The sequence below is a fragment of the Parasteatoda tepidariorum genome, chromosome 4 (assembly GCF_043381705.1).
Source record: "Parasteatoda tepidariorum isolate YZ-2023 chromosome 4, CAS_Ptep_4.0, whole genome shotgun sequence".
Lineage (NCBI taxonomy): Eukaryota > Metazoa > Arthropoda > Arachnida > Araneae > Theridiidae > Parasteatoda > Parasteatoda tepidariorum.
The window spans coordinates 24030989-24053999 of NC_092207.1; the positions used below are offsets into that span (position 1 = coordinate 24030989).

At 27.8% G+C, this 23011-nt stretch overlaps 1 protein-coding gene across 6 annotated transcripts; it reads left to right on the forward strand.

Annotated features, from left to right (window-relative positions):
* Positions 1 to 1501: 1501 nt before the first annotated feature.
* LOC107455942 (dnaJ homolog subfamily B member 1) lies at positions 1502 to 22423 on the forward strand. 6 transcript variants are annotated; one of them, XR_011636559.1, is made up of 11 exons: positions 1512 to 1749; positions 5197 to 5367; positions 6232 to 6377; positions 7871 to 8002; positions 9298 to 9339; positions 10223 to 10293; positions 11551 to 11663; positions 16185 to 16348; positions 16746 to 16871; positions 19067 to 19127; positions 22098 to 22423. XR_011636559.1 is itself a non-coding variant. In XM_043040872.2 (10 exons), exons 2-9 carry the CDS (start codon positions 5225 to 5227, stop codon positions 16868 to 16870), a joined length of 936 nt encoding a protein of 311 aa, XP_042896806.1. In that variant the 5' UTR covers positions 1512 to 1749; positions 5197 to 5224; the 3' UTR covers position 16871; positions 19067 to 22064. The 6 variants fall into 6 exon arrangements, 5 of the variants coding, with proteins under 5 accessions (XP_071035643.1, XP_042896807.1, XP_071035642.1 ...); XM_043040872.2 differs by lacking the exon at positions 22098 to 22423 and having other exon boundaries at positions 19067 to 22064; XM_043040873.2 differs by lacking the exons at positions 19067 to 19127; positions 22098 to 22423 and having other exon boundaries at positions 1506 to 1749; positions 11554 to 11663; positions 16746 to 16920.
* The last annotated feature ends 588 nt before the right edge of the window (positions 22424 to 23011 follow it).

Consider the following 23011-nt stretch of genomic DNA (forward strand, 5'->3'; position numbering starts at 1 on the left):
AATTTTAAAAATTTCAATCTTATCTTATCTTACGGATCCGTAAATAGAGAAATAGTATTTTTCATTGAAAAAAAGCAAAAGTATAGGTGGTATTTAGGGGTCCCCAAGATGTTTCAGAGATGAAAAGGATGCTTTGACTTTGACATGTCAGTGTAGGAAATCAATTTGTTACACTGACATGTCACTTAAGTGTAACAAATTGATTGACAATTGTTTACACACAAGGCTTCTTCCCAGCTCTAGTTTTGTAATTCAGATCTCAGCTATTCGCCAACTATGTAGGTGGTCTGCTAGGAAAAAGCATTGTTCATTTTGTGATGGGGGATACTGTCAATATAGAACTTTCTTTTCATGTCCGCGTGATTGAAGTAATTATAACACAATTTAAATTTACTTAAAACCATGTAAGAATTAAAATGTGTAAAAAATTATTTCTAGTAGAATTTCTTTTTTCATTGGTGCTTCGTGGTGCCCCCTCACCTCTGGTGCCCTATACGCACGTGCTTAGTATGCTTAATGGTTAATCCAGCCTCGTGTCCGCCCCTTATTTATATATATATATATATTCATGTATACAGGCAGCAAGGGTGTCAACTGCTCCGCTTTTTTAGCTTGTGCTGGGGATCGAATCTTCGCGCTGAGCTAAAGATGGGTCTTTCTTAAGGTAGTCCATTCTCATTTCATTATTCACTTCTATTTGCCGTCAAGGAAATATGAGAACCTGATTTCTGAAACATATTTTACCACAAAAAACTCACCAACAGGTTCTCTTTTTCTCTAGACAACGATCGAGAAGCAGCAACCGAATGCAGTGAGACTCCTTTGTCCCTAGCAGATTCGTAACTGAAAAAGTCCAAGTATAGTTAAAAACAGGGTAATTACTACCACCATCTGCCCTCAGGTGTAAATTTAAATTAATAAAGTTACTATTTATAGTAATATAGTACACTAGTAAGGTTTCCGGATTATCATCAAAGAGGAATTTTATTCATTAATGAAATCTAGGGCAATACCTTCGCCATTGGTGGAAAGGGAATGCGTTGGAGAGTGTGAGAGAGGTTTATTGGCAGCCGTCAGGATTCAAACAATGTACCTCAGGGATCGTAGTTGTACGCTCTATCCACCACAGAAAAAAATGTACAACCCAGTCCATGCTGAGTATGGAAGCTTTATGCAAAGTAGCCGCCGGAAGAGCAACACCGCCGCCGGAAGAGTGTATTTTGCTGGTTTAAAACATGACTTTTATATGAAGTAATTAATTGGCTAAAATAAAATATCTTATGAAGATTAAAATAATATTTTCAAACAAATTTAATGAAGATGTTTTAGTTCGTTCATAACTTTTTACAGTCTAGAAAATTTAAGAATATTTTGTTGGAAATAGCTAATTATTACAAGAAAACAGCTATCGTAAAATCTTTCATGTAAATTAAATTTCGCGAATGCTTGTCGTTCCTACTTCTTTTACTTTTAAATAAAACTTTCTGACCCATCTCAGAGATTGCATTCTTCTTTTTTAAGGGCCAATCAAACACCTCTGTACTACAAATACAGCGCGTTCTGCAATATTCAATTTTGGCCCTGAATGTTTTGAACATGTTTTTGGCATCATTAAATATATGCTCTGCTAATTTTTTCTGTTGACATTTTAAGCTTTTGGATTTCGTTTATTCCAGTAGATCATTGTAAATGTGCTCCTATTTTTTCAGACGTGCACAAATTCCTCGAATCTTATTTTTATGTATTCAAGTAAGTATTAACATTTTGAAATTTGTATTAGTAAATATTTCATCATACGCGTATCAGCATACTTTAATATTACTTGTCCATTGCATAACTTTTATTGCTATGATTTATTTTACTTCCTCTCTTTATTTGTTTAGTTATTTTATTTTGATTTTTAAAATAATTCTTAGTTTGCACTACAGAAAAATTGGTAACTCTTCTTTGAATCCATTAAATTTTTTTTCCCTTTTAAATATTAAACCACTATTTAATTGCGTATTAGATTAAAATATCGACTAATGCATTAGAATTGAAAAAGCTGCTGATTTGGAGTTGCGTCTATTTCACAACAAATTAATTATGTTTAAAACTGAAAATCCTCGAATATACGTAATGTAGAAAATTAATTATATTTAAACTTTTTAATAAATGCATGCCTATATATTTAAATATTTTGTGTATAAGTATACTTCACATATTGTGTTATGCATAGAGCTACTCAGGGAAAAAAATAGAAGCTATAAAAATTTATTTTGTCTGATTTATTATTCAAACTTTCTGTCAGACATTGAATAGAGATTTCAATGCCTGTAAAAATTATCATTGAAAGAAATATTTGTGTACAATCGTTAAAAGTGGTTGAGTATGTGAACAGGATCAACCAGTAGAATGTACGTTCTAGTGATCAATTTTACATGGTTTTATTCATTGGCATTTATTATAAGTGTGCAAGTCATGATATATTTGGAGTTAACTGTTAGTAGATTATTAAAACTTCAAAAAGGAAAAAGAATAACTACCTTTTTGCATTTTTTTTTTGGAAACAAGCAACATTTTTTATTAACCAACCAAGAAAGGTGTACACTATTTAATGAATAGGAAAGTAGAGGATTATATTTAATTTTGACAAAGTGGCATCTGAGCTTGTAGTTTTTAGATGTGTTAGTGAAAAAGGTGCTATTTTCACTTTTTGTAGACTATCAAAAACTTTCATTCAAAGAATGTGTTTTGGAACAAAGTAGAAACTTAAGATGCACTCTAGAATTCCATAAGTGTATTGACCAGCTTTCACAAGAACTCAACCAGACATCAGTTTCGCATCGTGGTGGGTACTATGTTCTTGAGAAAAAGTCACTTTGAATAAAGCTGTGGGGTTTATTGTTTTGTCTTAATCCTGACATAGGTGAGCGTGAGTAAACCAATCGGCATCTTCCCTGTGGCAGAATTTTTTCGGGCTTTCTGCAACAAACTTCCCTAGTATTGATATTTTTCTTTAAGTTACTTTTAATTACAGTTAAACCCCGCTATAGTTAACACGGTTTATAGTGAACCCCCGGATATAGTGAACGAAATGCTCGGTCCCGTGCATTGCTATACACGTATAATGTTATTTTTTGTGGATATAGTGAACCAAAAAAGTGAAGAAGTTGGATATAATGAACTTTTTTTCTGTCTTCAACTAATTTTTTCCTTTATTTTTTTGTAATAATTTTGAAATTTCTACTTCAAATAAATACATATACCGATTTTTAAAACCATTTATAGAGGGGACTGTAGCGATAAGCAGTTTTTCTTGTTAGCTTCTTTTATCTCACTTTCCCATCCCTAAATAAACCAAACAGATGCTTCCAACTCAGGCAGATGATACACCTGTAAGGCATCAGTGGGATCAATATGCATTTTCTGTAAGAGGGAATGAGTAATTATTCATTATTGGTCAAAGGATTGGACACTAATCTATGTTGATAAGGCCCTCATTTCAACTCCTTTTGGTTCTCAGTTCAGTTAAAAAAAGCCTGCAAACAAGTGTCTCAAATTTAACTATGGCGAGCTGTAAACGTAAAATGTAACGTAAATTGATGATAAAATGGGCATAATAAAAAAAAATTGAAAATGGATGTAAACAAGCTGATATTTGCAGGGAATATAAACTTTCCAAATCTACAGTTTGTTACAAATGCAAAAATAATCAAATAGCAATTTCTGCTCAAATTTCTGTTCAAGAAATTTAGATGGCAGATTAAAGTTGAGAAAAGAAACTAGATTGCAAGGATGTTGAAAAAGCGTTACTGAAGTGGTTCAGCATTCGAAGAAGCCGCTAACTTCCAGTATCTGGACAAATGTCGAAGACTTTGCTCAGCCATTTTGTGAGACTACTTTTATGTGATCAAATGGCAGGTTAAACAGGTTTAAAATGCAGAATAACAGAAATTCAGGAAAAATTATCTGAGAGTTGGGAAGTCTTTTCATATCTGATGTTGAGGTATGCTCATCAGCTAAAGATTACAAGATTTTTTTTGTACGCAAGACGAAGAGTAATAAAAAAATAACATATCTTTTGCAACTATATAATATTTTTCAGTCATTTATTTGAATAATGTGTAATAAAAGGGATGATTTAAGGAACCATTAGTGAAATTGCCTGCTAACGGATATAGTGAACTCCCGGTTATAGTGAACCGAAATGTCGGTCCCTTGAAGGTTCACTATAGCGGGGTTTGACTGTATAACAATTACTAATTTAAAGTTACAGAAACGTTGTGTTTACAGAAGAAAGTATAGAATAGAAACTTATTGAAATTTTTAATTGTAAAAGAATTATTTTTTTAATTCTAATATTATAGGCACTTTCTCACAGTTTGTAAATCATTAACAAAAATTAAAATTCATAAATAAATTAACGGATAATAAATTGAAATTTGCACAAATATTAAAAATTGTAAAATCCATGTAGTAATTCCAAAATGAAGATCAATGACAAAATCACGTGAATAGGACTCTTTAAAAAAGAGATACTCAAATAAGTGTGCATAAAACATGGCTTCAGCTAGTCGTTACGGACTTTTTTTTAAATCCGAAATAAAAATAGAAAAATCACTTATTTTTCTTTTATTTTTAATATTCTAACATTTAAATCAGTTATTTCTCTCCTCTCTAATGTGCAAGAAAGACATCTTTAAAAAAAAAATCATTTTTCGAATAATTATGCAGAAAGGAAAACCTTAAGTTTTCCCTTTCCAAATAAATAATCTTTCTGCAAAAGCTCTAACGTTCTGCGACAATGTCGCCGCAATTCTGCCACGGGGGGCACCTTCATTTCTCCATTGTACCCCCATTAGAAATGTGCTTTTGTTACCATAGCAGCATACAGTCCTAGACTGTTAGTCCGTAGAAGTTCTCCTCAAAGCCACCTAGTACTAAATACATTTGTGTAAATTGTAAATCAAAAAGAGAGGAGTGTATTAGGCTATAAAAGTCATAGAAAATTGAAGAAAACACTCACTTTATTTTATGTCTGCTTAGATGTGTTTTTTTAAGATATGTTTTACTCTGATAAGTTTTAAGCACCTGTATTTATGTTTATTATAATATTTCTACTATTTTTTTTTTGAAGTTTTGCTTACCTCAGAACTCATCAGACTATTTTTAAAAAGCCTTTTATTTAAAAAAGAACATTTATTTTTATTTTAGGCAAATTTTGCTGACAGAAGTACTCATTATGCCTGAATCAAATAGTATGAATGGAAGTCCGTCTTTTAGAAGACGTAAACAAGAGTATACTTCACAAGAAAATGATTCAAATGCTCAAAATACAGACAACTGTTCAAAGTATACAGAGGAACAGCAAAGAGCAGTTGAAAAGTAATAAAAAATTTGATGAAACATTTTTGTCTCATTTAATTAGTATACGTTTTGATTTATGAACAGTTACCATTTAAAAAAATTTTAAAATGAAAGAAAAATAGAATTGTGTTAGATACATAGTTTTATCTATTGAAAAATATTGAGTGTTAAAATGAACTGGTAAAAAATTCCTGAAGTTTATACTGTTAAAATTTAAAAAAGAAAAACTTACAATTGGTACGTAACTAATATTTCTCTTCATATTGATTCAAAAATAGGAAAGTTAATTTTATTTCAAATAAAGTCAGACATTATTTATTAAATGTTATTATTATCGTATTTAAAGTTATTTAATATGTCTTTCAAATCAAATAGCAGGAAATAGTAAGTTTTTAATCTTAAACATATGGACGAAAAAAAATTTCTGCTATTAGGTTTAAGAAGAACTTTCTATTTAGTCTGTTATCTTTTGCTTATTTAAGCTCACAGCTCATTTTTCCACTATTAAAAAATAGTAATTAAACATTTTGAAGTAATTAAAAAATTATTTTTCTAGGTATTTTTTTTTTGTTAGAAATTTTTTTTTATTGATAAACACATTATTAAATCACTATTTTTATGAATCCTTCAAATTGCAGTTATCAACACATTAATATTTCTATATCACCACTATCAATGTGTGTAATTTGACTAATGAATCTCTAAAGACTTTTTTTCGTTCATATTCAATTATTAACCTTTTTCTGTGTTCAATCTTACCAAAGGAAAACTTTAATAACAATATTCTACTTCAATTCTTTTTTTAAAAGGGTTGAAGTAGAATTGATTTATTTTACATTGTTAAAATTAATCCTTTTTTTAAAATTTATTTTTTGTGCTTAGAATTCGAAGTTGCTCCGACTATTATGAGATTTTGGGTGTTACTAAGGAAGCTGGTGAGTCAGAATTACGTAAACAGTATAAAAAACTTGCTCTTCAGCTGCATCCAGATAAAAACAAAGCACCAGGTGCTGTTGAAGCATTTAAAGGTATTGTCCTGTTTTATGTCATTTGTTACAATTTTATTTTGAAATGTTTAACATAAATGTATAGTTGGGTTTAACTTGGTCAAAATAGTCTCCTTTCCACTGTTTCAGAATTTTTTTGGGCATACCCTTCTAGTACTAATATCTTTCTGCAAAATATTTTTAATAACAAATATACATGTTACTAATTGTAAGTAACAAATGCGTCAACATAAAGAAAAAGCAAAAAATAGGATAAAATAAAATAATTTTTTATTTGAATATGTAATATTTTTTTAATTCTAATATTATGGCTGATATTCTCTCATTTTGTAGGTGAAAAACACATTAATTATTTTCTTTTTGTATTTTGTAGGTCATCACACGAAAAATAAAAGAAATCATTTAATCCGTCCCAGTAAATACTCCCCAAAAAAAGATCGACCGTGAAATCACGTGAACCGGACTCTTCAAAAAGCGATTACTAAATGAGTGTTTCGTTTCCAGATTCAGTTGCTATAATAAGTAATATTGTATTAAAAATACAGGATTTTAAAAACTGTGTGAAAATCAATAGTAATAACTGCATAAAAAAAAATAGAATGAAAATTTCTGCAGAAAAAAAACCCGAATTTTTTACTTCCCTTTTCCAAAGGAAAAATCTTTCTGCAAGAACTCAGTAATGTTTTGCGACAATGTTGCAGTGTTGCCACAATTCTGCCACGGGGCTCATTATCGTTTTAATCATAATTAAACACTTTGCTTACTTTTTGTTTTTTAACAGTGTGGATTTTTTACCATTATAGTGGCTAAAAAATGTGAGCTGCTTTAGTTCCCTTTTATAGAAAGTAGCATATTGTGATCATCAGCATAGACTGAAATTATCTGTCAGTGGAACATCTAGTTAATTAAGTCTTTGCTGTGTTTGCCTTTATTAGTCTGTTTTTCAACCAAATTAGTTTGACACAGATTTTGCCAACCTATCTCATGTAAAAGCTATGCTTATTCAGTTTGTGAGGACAAAAATTTAACAAATGTATGTATTTTTCTAAAAGTTTTTGCAATTATTGTTTGATTTAATCATATAAATCTGTATTTAACAACCACAACAATAAAATAAAAATAAAAAACCTACCCTAGTTAAGAGACTCAAGGGGAAACTAATTATTTAAATACAAAAATTTAAATGAAAATTTTTCTAATGATGAAAAGTGTCTGATATTATGTTTATAAAAAGATTTTTGTAAATATCTGATTAAAACACAATTTTGGAAGTAAATTTTAGGATTTCAAAAATACTTTAGTTTCACAATTGTGAAGGCACTTTTATGAAATTAGTTAAAAATATATATTGCTTAACTCTCATATACTAACCCTAACGCTTTAACTCTAATTTGACCAGATTTCACGACGATGCAAAACCTATGAATGTTCAAATTATATTGCTATTAGGTATTCTGTTCTAATTTTTAAAAGTAGTGTTTGATTAAGTATATTATATCTATCTTATTGTGTAGCTGTTGGAAATGCATTTGCCGTACTAACTGATCCTGTCAAAAGAAAGCGCTATGACACTTATGGTCTGGAAGCTATGCAAACCACTGAAAATCATACTCAAGAAGGCTATTACTATGCTCATTCTTTTGAAGGTGAATATTTCTGCTATGTACTTTTCTCCTTTTTTTTAAAACTGTATTCCCCCTCCCCCGATTCTAAACCTAAAAGATAGAAATTTTACCAAAAATGTAATTTTTTTCACTTAAAAATCTGGTAATGATCTATGGTTTTATCTAGAAAAGAAATTGGTATTAGCAGCAAAACAAATTAGGGCTACTGAAGGAATAAATTAAAATGTAGTTGAAAAATAAAGTCTTGCTAAGAACTTATTTTAAAATTAAAAATCCCCATATCAGAAACAATTCATCCTAATCCAGTGTTTTAATTTATTAGTGTTTTACTTTTTTTTCAGAAAAAGCTAGATATTGAAATTTTTTTTTTAAACAAAAAATAAGTTACGATCAAATACGGATACTGATTAGTCTTAATTAAAACAGTGTACGTGCATTAGAAAACAATGTACATTGAATGCTTTTATTTGCATAAATACATTTATGAAACATTCTATATACAGTAGAATTCATATTTAATGTCACCCATGAATAATGATTTCCCCCTTTCAATGTCTTTTCAGCTAGATCTCCTTTCATTTTCTCCTCTCCTTTCATTCAATAACGTAAAAAAAAAAAAAAAAAATAATAATCACAATAGTGCGTTCTATAATACTATTTCCCTGAAACACCGAAGTTCTGAGTCATCTTTCACCCAACTTTTAGTTGATAATTTTTGCATAATGTCAAGCAATCACACTCACTAAGGAAATCAGACAACAGACTTACTTGCTGGTGGCTACTATGTTAAGAAATCTTCTATTTAAGCATATAATCTGATAACAATTTGATGACTTGTGAATTCGAGACAATTTCAATAGCTGAAATTATGGAATCTATTAGTGATGAAGCAATTGATAAAGTTGACTATGAATCTTTAGAGCTACCACCTATATTTAATGAAGCAGCAGTTATTTAACAGAGAAAGAAAGTTTTCTTCCTAGGACATGAACAAAAGAAAGAAATGAATGCCTTGGAATTGTTAGAAAATTCATTATTAACTTTAAGACAAAAAAATAGGTTTTTTTAAAAAAAAGAAATGCCAGAATTTTTTCATTAAACCAATGTAAGTTTTTACTAAATAAATTGCATTTAAAATTTAGTTTTAATGGGAATTTTCATGCCCCTGATATGGCAAAATTTCATTATTTACAATATTTTTGTCCAGTTAGATGACTGTTGTTGAAACGAGGTTCTACTATATAAGTTAAAAACATTTATTTATTTAAATGTTTTGTATTATTTTAGCATTTGCATCAATGTTTTGTCCATTTTAGGTGATATGACAGCTGAAGAACTTTATAATATGTTTTTTCAAGGTAATTTATTTTTATTTTAAATTTTTTTATATGGTAAAGCTTGCTAAGAAAATATAAATTTTATTTTCTACTATTTTACAGCAATTGCATACTGTATATTGCCAAAACTTAATTTACAGCAATATACATGCATAAATGCTTGATATTTATGTTATACGTGTAAAAATATTGCAAATATAATTATTTTGTTTTGTTTTAAGACAATTTTTTAAGTAATAAAAATACAAACACATTTATGAACATGTTTCATGAATGTGACTTTTATTATTAACTAATCCTGATTTCATAAATTTAAGTAATTTGATTAAATCTGAACTTCTCAAAATAGTTGATTAAAAGTAGTTGAAAAATAATAAAAAGTTTTTAACAATCTTTCATTTGAGACTTGATTTCACATAATGGACACCTAGTTAATTTTTCATTTTGGGACGTAGCAAAGTTAACTGTTAACCAATCTTAAAAGTAAATATTTTCCTCATAAATGCTTTATCTTTGCTCCATCTCTAAATTCCATTGCTGTTTAGTGCAGTATGAATGCTGACAATGCAGGTAATTTAGACACAAGAATACAAATTTAATCCTTCCTCTTATGAGCTATCCTTTATTGTTCCTGTATGGTCCAACTCCAAATCTTCCCTCCCTGGTAAGGGCTTATTTGTTTTTACTTTATTCAGTAAAAAAAAAAATTTGATTCTTTAAAAAAAATAATGGTAAAAGGAAAGAAAATTAAGTAACCAGCAATAAGTGACATGACATTAAAATAGGAATGTTGGAACCTCTTAAAAATATCAAGATATAATAATTTGAGTATTGTTTATCATTAATTTTACTATAATTTAGTTTTATTTTTGCTTTCTTCTCAAACTTTATTTTATTGTTTTAGGCCAAACTTTTGTTAGAACTGGTGGTCAGTGGCGTCGATTTCAAACTGGGCAATCTCATCATTATCACGAGGTAGGTTTTACTTATGCATTTAATAACATAAGTCAAGAGGGATATTTGTAATTATTTTTAATGTCATTAAGGTTGTGGAAAAAGAACTTTATTGTAATTTGTAACATTCTCATAAATACAAATGCTTAGTGCAAAATTATGTTAAATACCATTTTAGTATATTTGTGAAAATTAGCTTTAGAATGTAAATGAAAACCAACTAACATCTACTGAAAACTGTGTTGTTTAAAGATTTGGTAGGATGAATTGCTTTTCTATACTTGCTGTTGTACAGTGCGCTAAAAAAAGGACCACTACTTTTTTTCATAAAAAACTGTTTCTTCAGTAAAGCTTGATTCATTGAGGGACATAAAATTAATAATTAAAAAACTTGTTTAGTAAAATTTTGAAAATTTAATTTTCCAAAATTTACTGAACATTTTTTGTACTTATTATTGTCCCTGTAACAAATCAAGCTTTACTGTAAAAAAAGTTTTTTATAAGAAAAAACCCCATTTATTTTGCACAGCAACGAAGCAAAAATACCCATAACGGGTTAGTATAAACCTTAAATTCAAGAACATTAATCTCAACGAAAACCAACCCATGATCAAAAATTGTCTTGTTCCTTTTATTTGTTTTTCTTCTTGAAGTCGTTGTACTTTTTTTTTTCTTTAAATTTATGCTTGTACCAACTAGATATTTCTAGGACTCTATCTTCCTCTCATTTAAACGTTGAGCAATTTTAAATGTATTCAAATGTTCAATTATCAAAAAATGAAGAGTTCTATCTAGTTCTAAAAAGTAATTGTATGCTTTTTCTATTAAAAAAATTTTACTGTCCCTCCCAAAAAATCTTTATTTTACTACATATTTTTCGTATCTAATGCTTGCTTTTCAGAAAACATTTTTTCTATTCTTTATGAAAATAAATTGTTTTAAGGATAAATGGAATTATTATTATTTAAAAAAAAAAAATTATTTTACCCTATATTTAAATTACTGTTTTCTTTAAGAGTTAATTTAAAAGTTTAATGAACTTTTTCATTTTGTATTTTTAGGAAAAACATTTACAAGACAAAGGAAAATTTATTCCATTTTTTATTTTAAATAAGTTTATTTGAGAAAAGCTCACTTGTACTGTTGATGCATTTGAACTATAATTCCGTTGATTTCTGCATATTTTGACTTTGTTTTATTGAATTTAACTATTTGGAAAAAAATTATGTATTATAGTGTGAATATTAATCACTTTAACAACTCAAATTAATTTTATAGCAGGAAAGTCAAAGCCCACTCCGTCAAATGCTGCCTTTATTGTTTGTTGTGGGAATATCTATTTTAAGCACCTTTTTGTATACTGATCCTCCTTACAGTTTACAAAGAACTATGTAAGTGTTTCATTAACTATTCATTTCTTTTTTTAATTTTTTTTTACAATAATTTATTGAAATATTTTTGTATACTAGAAGTAAGAAATACTGTATCCAATTTTATGAATTAAAGACTACCTTAAATTATGTGAGTGATTTAGTAATTTTGTTATACAATTTTTTTAAATTTAGATATTTAATATGTTTTTTTAATCCAATTATTCATTATATTTAAATTTGAGTCAACTCAATGAAAAATTTAATGGGAATTATAGTATACAATTCTTATTTTTCTTAAAAATCTTGAAAATCTTTTACCTTTAAAACAATTTCAGAAGATTCCAACATCAATCCAAACATTCGCTCAGATCATATCGAAAAAATATTCTTTCATGTTATTAGTGAACTTCACTTTTATTCTTTAGATACATAAAATAAAATATAGAAAGGGGGAAAAAAAGATAAATCTTTACCTTCATGTATTACTTGTCTTTGTTAATATGTTGTGGTTGTAAAACTATGTTGTGGAACGGCTTGTGATGATCTGATATTAAGTTATAAAATGAGACACATGAGATGTACTTTCTATTCATAAACATACTGTATTCAATAATTTAAAATTTTATGATTTCTAAAAATTGAAAAGAAACCACGATTTAAAAAAAAAAATTTTTGTTATCAAACTTTTATTGAATTACAAAATATATAAATATATAATTGTCTATATAATTTCAGTAAAAGACGCCCGGTGGCTGAGTGGTAGCGCTTCACGCTCCTGTGCCACAAATCCTGGGTTTGATCCTCAGGCCGGGCAAGGTTGACTTAGCCTTTCATCCCTTCAGTGGGTCGAAAAATGAGTACTAAGCATGCTTGGGAACTAAACACTGGGGGTTCGGCGTTCGTCTGACCACCTGACCAGAACATTTGCTCCTGCACCCCAAGGTCCAGAAAACNAGCGCTTCACGCTCCTGTGCCACAAATCCTGGGTTCGATCCTCAGGCCGGGCAAGGTTGATTTAGCCTTTCATCCCTTCAGTGGGTCGATAAATGAGTACCAAGCATGCTTGGGAACTAAACACTGGGGGTTCGGCGTTCGTCTGACCACCTGACCAGAACATTTGCTCCTGCACCCCAAGGCCCAAGATCAAGAAAACTGAGATGGGCACAGTAGGCCTTGGCCCTCTATGGGCTGTCGCTCCACTGAGTTTAGTTTAATTTCTGTAAAAATAAAAAATATGAGAGTTAAGAAATAACAATCTAAAAAATGTGTCTTTATCAATCTATAAAGCTTGTCTTTAACAAACTATAAAATGTGTCTTTATTATAAGTCCTTAAATTGCTATCAATTTTAATCTTCCATCAATGTGACCTTATTTGAAAGTTATTTATGAAGTAAAAGAAACACTGAGAAATGAATAAATATGACAACCAAAGCTTCAAGGAGCCATAAAACCAAAACCTTTTCTATAGAAAGAGCACGACAAATGTCTTAATTGCTCTCTCTGTACCCCAAAGGTTTTGCCAAAGTTCAGGAAAAGAATACAATACAAAATATGAAATACATAAAGAAAATATAAAATAAAGAAAATACAAAAGTATAAAATCAAGACAAATATGTAAGAATAATACACACTAGAACTTATTTGAAACTTAAATCCCATAACTAAAGTGAACTACTGACTGCCAGACAACAACTAAATTGAAATAAATGAACAAACAATGCCCCCTAATTTGCGCAGATAGATGAAAAAGAGCGAGAAGACGTCTGCTTCCGTTGTCATATTTATTCATTGTTTCTTTTGTTTAAATTCCTTTTGGATTTTCAGCTGCATAGTGTATTTTTCCACTGGAAGTAATATTTTTAATTGCTTTAATTATTTTGTATTCTTTCTTATTTATGAAGTGTTTGTTCTGAATCACTAATGAATATTGCTTTAATTTTAAAAAAAAAAAAGTTGCTTAGTAGCTTTGAACTCACTTTTGATTTAATAATCAAATTTTCATGTAACAGAAGGAAATTTCAACTTTTGAGAAGAGTAGACCTTATACTGATTGATTAGTGCAAATAATATTTTAAGCTACAAAATCAGACTAAGAAATGTACTTTTTCTAAATAAACATACTTACCGTCATACCTTGAAATATAGGGTATGTTTAAACAAAATTAATTTTCTCAAATGTATAAAGAATCAAATCTGTCAAAATAAATGGTAAAGATAGTATTGCATTGGCAGTTGAGAGGACTCTATAATCGGGCTGCCACTGGCAACTAAAATGTAACTATTTTTGTCATGAGGCGACTATAGCTAATTTTTTTTGCCTAAAAAGGCTAAAAAAGCAACTATTTTTGCCATGAGGCGACTATAGCAAATTTTTTTTTGCCTAAAAAGGCTAAAAAAGCAACTATTTTCAGGAAAAGGAGACTATTGGGAGACTTTTTTGTACTCCTAACTATGTTTTTTTAGCATAAATTGGGTTCAAAATCTGCGACCAACTATAACTTTTGAACACACTAAACTTTTTTTTCTTAAAAAAAAAAATAAAAAGCACTTTTTAATTCTTTTTCTTGATCCCCTTTTCAATGACTATTGCTTCAAAATTCCGCATGATGTTAAAAAAAAAAATTAATACAATATTACAATGCGTGAATTTCGAATTTGAGTAATCACTTTTCACAATATATGTGTGTGTCTATATATATATATATATTTCCTAGATCAATTATTAATTGCAGGGGAAATAGTGCTAGAACATTAACGTTTATATAAAAGTTATCATATTTGGCACCAACATAATGACAATTAAGTCATTCATCAAAAATATGACTGAAATTTTGTTAATTTTTGTTCTTATTTCGGCAACTATTTTCATAGTTTTCGGCAACTATTTACTAAAAGCAACTATTTTGTTCATTTTTTTCTGTGGCAACCTTGTATAACACTGAAGAAATCAATCGAGGCAAATTCTTTTTCACCTTGTATTTTAACTTACTGGCAGTTTAGAAAATATGCAAAATTGGGAGGTTTCTCCCCTATGCATTATTCCCCTATCGATCAACATGAGAAAACTGGTTTTGCTATGCGAAGAAGACTGCTGGTTAAAATAAGACTTTTCTCATGCAGAACCGTCAGTGGGGTAAAATTTTAAATATTGAAAAAGTGAGTTGAGATAAATCTAGAGTAAACCACGAATAGACCGTTTTGTTATTTATTGCAGGATTATTTCCACTTAGGATTATGCTGTTGTATTACAATAATTGTTTTCAATTTAATATTTTGAAAACATTTTTTTCAGCTTTTCAAACTTCATTATTTATACTCTAGATTTACCTGAACTGACTTTTCTCTAAACTTTAAATTTCGAAATACTAATGGAGGTGAAACAGAATTTGCTATGAGAAGTTTCTCCCTTGATTTAGTGTCCTCTTAACTGAGAGCAGTGAATACATTTCTAAATAAAAATCACTTGTTAGATCTCAAAATCTTTGAATTTGATATGAATTGCAGTAGCAGTCAGTTTCAAAATTTTAATTTCATTGTGGCGTAAATAACAAACATAAAATTTTATTTTCTCAGTAAGTTTTATTTTCAAAAGAATATTTTAATTTCTGAATATATGACTGATTATTTTGGTTAATTTCGGAAGTCATGGTGCATAGCGTTTTTAAAAAGTGCTTAAACGTGCTTATTTTTGATTTTTGTTATTTGAAAGCCATTAAAGGTGCTTTTTTCATTGGGTGTTTTTATTAAGTGCTTAATTTTCCCTTTTCAAAAATGAGATTTTTTTCGTTACCATGTTGATTTTCGCCATGTATTATGCAAAAGCGTGCTTTTCACATTGCTCTATTTAACGTTTTCACAATTCATTTCGGCGTGCCGTCAGTCCATAGCGTATGAAAGTGCCAATCATTTTACATGTTTGATAAAATACTTGCGAGACTGTATGTGCGTCTACTGAGCTGGGTTCGGTTATTGCCTTCTCATGTGCAACTCTGCGGCATTTTACAAAATATTCACAATTTCAGACTTCATTTTGCACCCTCTGATATTGAACCAAAAATCTCTCGATCGTTTTATAACGGCTAATATAATCAAGAAAAAGATTTCTTTGTCAGAAACAAGTTATTTTCTCTTCATCATCTAAAGTCTTTGAAAATTATTTTGCATTTTGTTAATTTATATAGTGCTTAAAATTTTTTTGAGTGCTTAAAAAGTACTTAAAAGGTGCTTATTTTTTCTTGAATGATTTGAATATGCACCCTGTGAAGTATCTTGATGTTTATCAAACTTAATTTCCGAAAGCAACTTGTGGTAAAAAAAACTTTTTTTAGTTTTTCAAACAAAAATATTTCTACCAAGCATGAAAAAATATGTTTTCAATTAAACGTTAGCTTGCATGTCAAGCGGTAAATCTTGGTATGTGTTTTATTTCTTATGGTCCATATTTCAAAACATAAATATATGTCATGTTGATATCTTTCATGAGTTAATCTATTTCACTGTGTTCCAGCTTCATGCTATTATTTTGTTCTTTACTTTAGGAAATATTTATATGAACGAAGAACTAGCAATCTAGATGTTCCTTATTATGTGAAAGACTCTTTTATGCAGAAATATGAATCATTATTGTCTCACGTAGAAAAGCAAGTTGAAGATGAATATTTGGTTAATTTAAGAACTTCTTGTTTTAGAGAAAGAAATTATAGTAAGTATCATAATAATCCCTTCTTTTTTTTAACATGAGAAAACTTAGTGATGCATTTTTTTATAACTCTGGAAAAGTTAAGCATTCGAAAACTTTAGTAGTGACATATTAATCAATAAAAGTAGAAAATGCATATCTTATTAAAACTTGTTTCCACTTGTTACAATTGGTGACCAAATTTTATTTTTCGGGATATTTTTTGTACCTTGAAGCTAAATTGGGCTTTTTCTTTCTGTGTATTAGAATGTTTTTTAAATGATTAATTTGAAAATTCTAAACTAATTTCAATCAGTTTATGAAATTGTGCTTTGATATCACATTATGAGATATTTTTTTTAATTTGTCTGTGTTCAATCGAGTTCGAAATTTACATTTGTGTTTTTAATTTTATTTGTAGAAGAGAACATGATATGGAGAGCCAAACACTTCAAAGATGTCAATTTAGAGGCAAAGGCAAAGAGCATACGAACACCATCATGTGATGCTTTAAGTGATTTGTACAAAAACTACAACAGATTTTAGTGTAAAAATATTTATTAAAAGAATTTCATAATAAACTCTGTGCAACTCTATTCTATATCATTTATGTTTTTTCTTTCATCCTGTATTTATAAAGCACTGTTGTTCCAATATCTATTGGCATCAATGTCCTATTTGATCTGTTTATATTATGATCAAGCTTTAAAATGACCTTCTCATCATTTATGCTCTTGCCTAAAATGCAGCCTTTTCTTTTAATTTCTTTTTTTTAAAATTATTTATTTATTGTATAAAGTCTGTATTTCATTTAATATGTCACTTCTTATTTGCAAGAATTTATAGTTTGAATCATCTTTATCTATGTTTTTTCTTTCTTCAAAATACTGTTATAATTTTTAGAAATATATTTATGATAGACATTTTAGATTAATTCAAAAATTTATTATATATTTCTTTGTCGATTGTATTTATTGTTTTCATAATAAGTTTCAATTAGGAACATGCAAATAGAATCCAAACAGAATTCTAAATGTGCTCTTCTTTTCTAATAGAGCATTAAAAAAAGGCACTCTTGATTAACCCTCTTGTGCTTGAATTTTTCATTTCAGTTATAGAAAATATTTAGATATGCTACAAACCCATTTAGTATCTCAGGATTGTGGCGTAATAATTCATGAAAATCGTGTCCAAGTGAGGACATGTGCTATTGTGGTATATTTTATGAATATAAATTTAAGGTGTAAGAAGATATTAAATAATATCAGCTCTTCCAGTAATGTAATATACCCTCTAGAATAAATAAACAAAATATCAGATCTTCTTTCTTGAATCTTGTATAAGACTTCAAAAGAGATTATATTCTTTTAAATATTTTGAATGGCCTGCTGTCTGGTGTTGTTTCCAAGAACTGTTTGGAGTCTCCAAATGAAAACTGCCTGCAAATTACAGCACAAATGAGAATCTGAAAAAAATTATAAAAATCTGAAAAACATTATGCCAAGCAAAAATACATTTGTCCTCATAAGAGGCCGGTATGCATGAGAAGGTTAAAATTCCAGATACAAAGTATGGAATGTGATACTGTTTATTGTGTTCATATTTTCATTTCTTGTGAGTACTGAAGTTCAAACTGAATTGTGAATATTGAAGTTAAATTCATTATAATTTTTGTTCCTACTACTAAAAGTTTTTTCCTTCAAAATATTAGGGAAAATAATGTGTGGGAAATAAATAATTCTTTATCTCAAAATTAAGTTAAAGTGAGGTTTTCTTTTGCACAATTGAAACATATTATTTTAACATTAAGATTGGTCATATTAATAAAATTTTATTGTGTGCAAATTAATTTCTGCTTTATCAGTTTCTTAATATTTTTTTTCTCTCTCTAATAAATTAAAAATTGAAAGAATAAAAAATTCGTTTTTTTGTTGTTTTTTTTTAATTTTTAAATTTTTTTTTTTTTAACATTATGAAATTAAATATAGTAGCTAATGTTTCAACAATTTTTGTTACAGTTTTGCATTAATTTCAAGCTAAATTTATATATTTTTTATTTGAATGGAGATAATAAAATTAAGACAGAAATTTAAAAGTATTACAAGTTTTTCTTTCTAAAAAAAAATATTTTAATGCCAAGGTAATGAAAAAAAGGCTTCAAGTTCCCAAAAGATTTGTTTTTTCTTTCTTTGATTTTTAGCTTACCATAAAAAAAAGGTCTGAATCTAGTTACACCTCTTAGAGCCCTAAATTTTAAATTTTTATTCCTTGCAATGAGTCTAAATATTTTAACTATACTTTTCAGCATACTGAATTTATTTATCAATTTTTGAATCTAAAGTTGCATATCATCTCATTTGGTAGTGTTAAGATTTATTAGTCTCTTATTATGACCTATACAATCATGGTATAGAAACTTGCATATTTTGCACCGAGTAATCGTAGATATAAACTGCAAAAAATTATGAAGCTAAATGGCCCTTTTCCATTGGAAAAAATTTTTTTACATAAAAAAATTTCAATTTTGTAAAATGTAAGAAATTTGTTTTAAATTTTATATCTATCTATTAATCCATCTAAAATGGATTGAGTATATTTTGTGCTATGCAGACCAAAGCAAAATTAAAAAAAAAGAATGAAGCATAAACGGAAGTACAGCTTTTCATTTCTGTACTTTCATTTGTGTTTTATTCACGTTTTTTATTTAGTCTATTAACTCATATTTTCTCCATATTTATATAGAAATGTAGCTGTACTTCTACTGTTTATAACTGATGAACAATTTCTTCATTTCCATCTTATGGTAAGTTTTTTAGAATCTTGGTTTAAATAGCATTGTGATTAAAATAATATGCTATTGAATCAAAATAATTTGTTTAATAATGTGTATTAAATTATTTTGTGCTTGAAATACATACCAACTATTTGCTATAAGCTACGTAGTCAGTAAATTTTTTTAGACATTTGTAAATAATTTAGATTCATTGATTTTGAAAAAAATATTTTAAATTTTTATATAATTTCTGAAGTTTAAAGTATCTAAGCAGTAAAAATATTGAAATGAAAAAGTAAGTGCAAGCTTTCTTTTAGAGCCAATTGTGTTTCTTGATAAGTGATTACTTTTTAGTGCAATCCGATTTCTGTTTTCATTCTTAAATGTAGTGATTGTATTATTTCAAGACTTGTATTGTTACTGCTATTTATCATAACATTTTAATAAACATGAAGAATTTTTGAATTAGTGTTTCTATATCTAAAGGAGTTTAGAGAGAAAATTGCACCTTACCAGAAACAGTTCGTAATTGGCCAAAATTTAAATTTGTGTCAAAATTTTGTGTTTAATTTACATGGAGCACATTGATAGGGTATATTTTTCCAACAAAATCTCAGAATTATGGAAATTTATTCTTTCTTGCTTTTTGAATCAGTTTTAAATATTTAAAATAATGTAAAATTAATATGTAAAATAAATATTTAAAATTTTTTGTTAAAAAGCCATAATTTTTATGAAACAAGTTTTAAAAAGTATAATAGCTATACTTGATGTTTATATCAAGTTATTTATGTTTCTATATTCTTATAATATACTGTTAATTTTTAAAAAAAATAGTTTTCTTAGTAAGGTTTTTTGTTGTAGAAAATTTTGAAATTAAACTAAAAAATACTTATGTTTTTATAATAAGTTGATGAATCTATTAACCAACAATTTACAGAACTTTGCCGTAACCGGTTTAAAAAAATTAAATGGAGCTTAACATGATTTTAAGTTGAAGTAAGAAAACCAGATTTGTCAATATGGTATTTGATTTTAACTTGCATTCTCTCTTTTAACCGTAATTCAACTTATTTTAAAGCTGCCGTAAATCTCTTTAGATATAGGGACTCTATTATTATGAGCTCTATATTGATTTCTTTAATTTTGATTTATTTAAACTCTCAATTCTTATTTTTCGATCATTGAATTTTTTAACTATCTCATATAAAAATAGAATACAGTGTGAAATAAAAATGCAGTTTTATACCCTTATATATTTTGAAAATGTTATTCACTAAAAAGTAAATTAAACTGACACATTGTGTTCTTAAATTATGCACCATTTTCATGGTGGTTGAAGTTTTTCTAAACTACCATATAGATATTATCCAGTTTTTTTTTGTTATATTTATTTTCTTACTAAGATATGTAAGTATAAAATAGTTGAAAATTTTTTGTGATTTTGGAAGTTTGCTATGTGAGATAAGTGTGCCAAAGCAAAGATGTAAGCTATTCTTTGATTGTGGGATTGGTTTTAAATGTATGGTAAATTTGTTAGCTATATTATTAATTGTATTATCAGATTTTAATCGAAATATTTATTATTGTCTAGGATGTTTGTTTTAACCAAAGGGTATTTTTAAACAAGCTATCATTCATACTTTTTTTTAAAAAATTCTTAACTATACATCAGTAGTTAGTCTTACATATACATTTTTTATTTGAGCTTTTAAAAAGTTTTGCAAAGGAATATAAAGTTCTTTTTTTAAATAACTGCTAAATAAAATAACTTAAAAAATGTAATAAAATAACATCAGGTGCCTATATTTTTATTGGTAGAAAAATATTTGATCAAATTTGGTAACTAAACATGCTAAATGATAAAAATTATATTTTATTTCTAGATGCAGTAACTTTTGTTAATTAATGTGTTTACAAAAGTAAGCTATTAGAATTTTCAATAACGAAAATTTTATTGAATACTGGTATGCAAATACTGGCCTCAAATAATTTCAAAAACATTTTTATGTCTTGTAATATGATATCTTACATAGTAATGAAGCTTAAAATACAAATTATTTTACCCTATATAAATTTAACAATTAAATCATTTCTGTATTAATTTCATATAACATCCAATTCACTTTAAATTTTTTTAATAAACAGGAACTTTATTTATGAATATCTTATGTTGAAATATTTTCTAATACCGAGTTGTATGACTTATAAACATTTATATATTTTAGTCAGATTAATTACATGCCCGAAACCCTATCATTCTTGTATCTTAAAATCAATTATGACATGTAATTTTTGCTCCTGCTTGTGATACTTAATTTCGTTTTCTGTTGAAAATTATTAGGTTTTGGTTGGCTGCGCAATATGATGGCTCAAAAATATTTATTTTCATAGTCTGCATTATCATATTCATATTGACAGAGCAATATGAAGTGTAAATTTAATCCAATTTTCTATACCCTTCTTTTCCTTGATTTCTTACTATATGATCTTATTAAAAAATTTTCTTAACATAAATATTCTTTCAAGGAATTGTTTTTCAATAAAGGAAGAAAAAAAAAAGTATTTATGAATAATGTTCCTCTTTATTTTCAGATTATATTTACAAATTTTTCTTTCCCTTTTTTGGATTTATATTTATTTTATATTAAAGAAATTATGGTTGTGATCATTTTACGATTCACTTATTATGTTCTTTGTTGTGGATAGTTAAAATGAAAGGATTGAATAACTCAATTTTCATCCTTAATATTTATTTTAAGTATGTATTTTTTTTTCCTTCTTCAAATTGATGTGATAATTTTTGCAATATTCTGTTTAAATGTTCCTTTACAGATTTTATTAAAATAATTTAAATGTAAATTTTTTTTCCTCCAAATATTATTTGATATATAATTTAAACTATCTTGTTAAAAGTGTTTCCTGTTGAAATAAATAAAAAAAAAATTAACAAAATGTTAAAAATAAGTGTTTGATTGTTTTTTTTCTTCTTCAATGCAGTGTTCTAAAATCTCTGAAAAAAGCAAACATGTCTTAAAGTTGAGATACACATCCTGTAGCTCGTAATGTTTGGGATTTGGCTTGTGAAACCAGTCTTCATAGTAAAATAAAAAATTATACAAAACATCAGGCTTTTATGTTCCGCACGTAAGAAAAAAACCCACTAATTTACCTGTGTTGATTTACTATGTAATAGTCAGTGCTGAGAACTTTTTAAAAGCCAGTGTAATAAACCAATTTTTCAAATTTTTATTACATGTAGATTGTGCCGTAATTACAGCCTTTAGAAATTGTATTAAAAGAGTATATGGGTGATTCTCACGAAATATGACAATTTACTGTCTCTTGCTCTAACACTATACTACTAACAGAACTTTTTTTTTAAAAATAGCATTTTAAAATGACTTTGCACTAGCATTGAATGTTTTGTATAGTTCAAATAATATTTAATTGAATGTCAAAATATCATTTTCCTGGTATGTCACAAACAATATTTTCAATAACATACCTGCCAACTTTAAATCCTTTCGAGGATGATATACCCCACGGAATTTAAATTACAAATTTAAGCAGAATCATACGTTGTATTTTAGTAAAGTTTATGTGGACTACAATAGCAGTATTACATATTAATATATCTGCTTAATTTTTTTAAAAACAGTGGTGGTCAAAAAGGTTATAAATTAAATTTATAAATGGAAGGATTCTATAGAAAGCATGCATTTTACTACCACTTTAAAATAGAAATAAAATTTTACGAAATGCGTAAAAGTTGGCCGGTATGTCAATAATAACTAGCTTCAAAACTTCCCATACATTTCTCAGTATCTGACCGTTGTAAGCATTTCTAGAATATATCGCTCATGGGCTGCAATAACGGCACAGCTCAAAAAATCAAGTTTTGAGATAAGTGG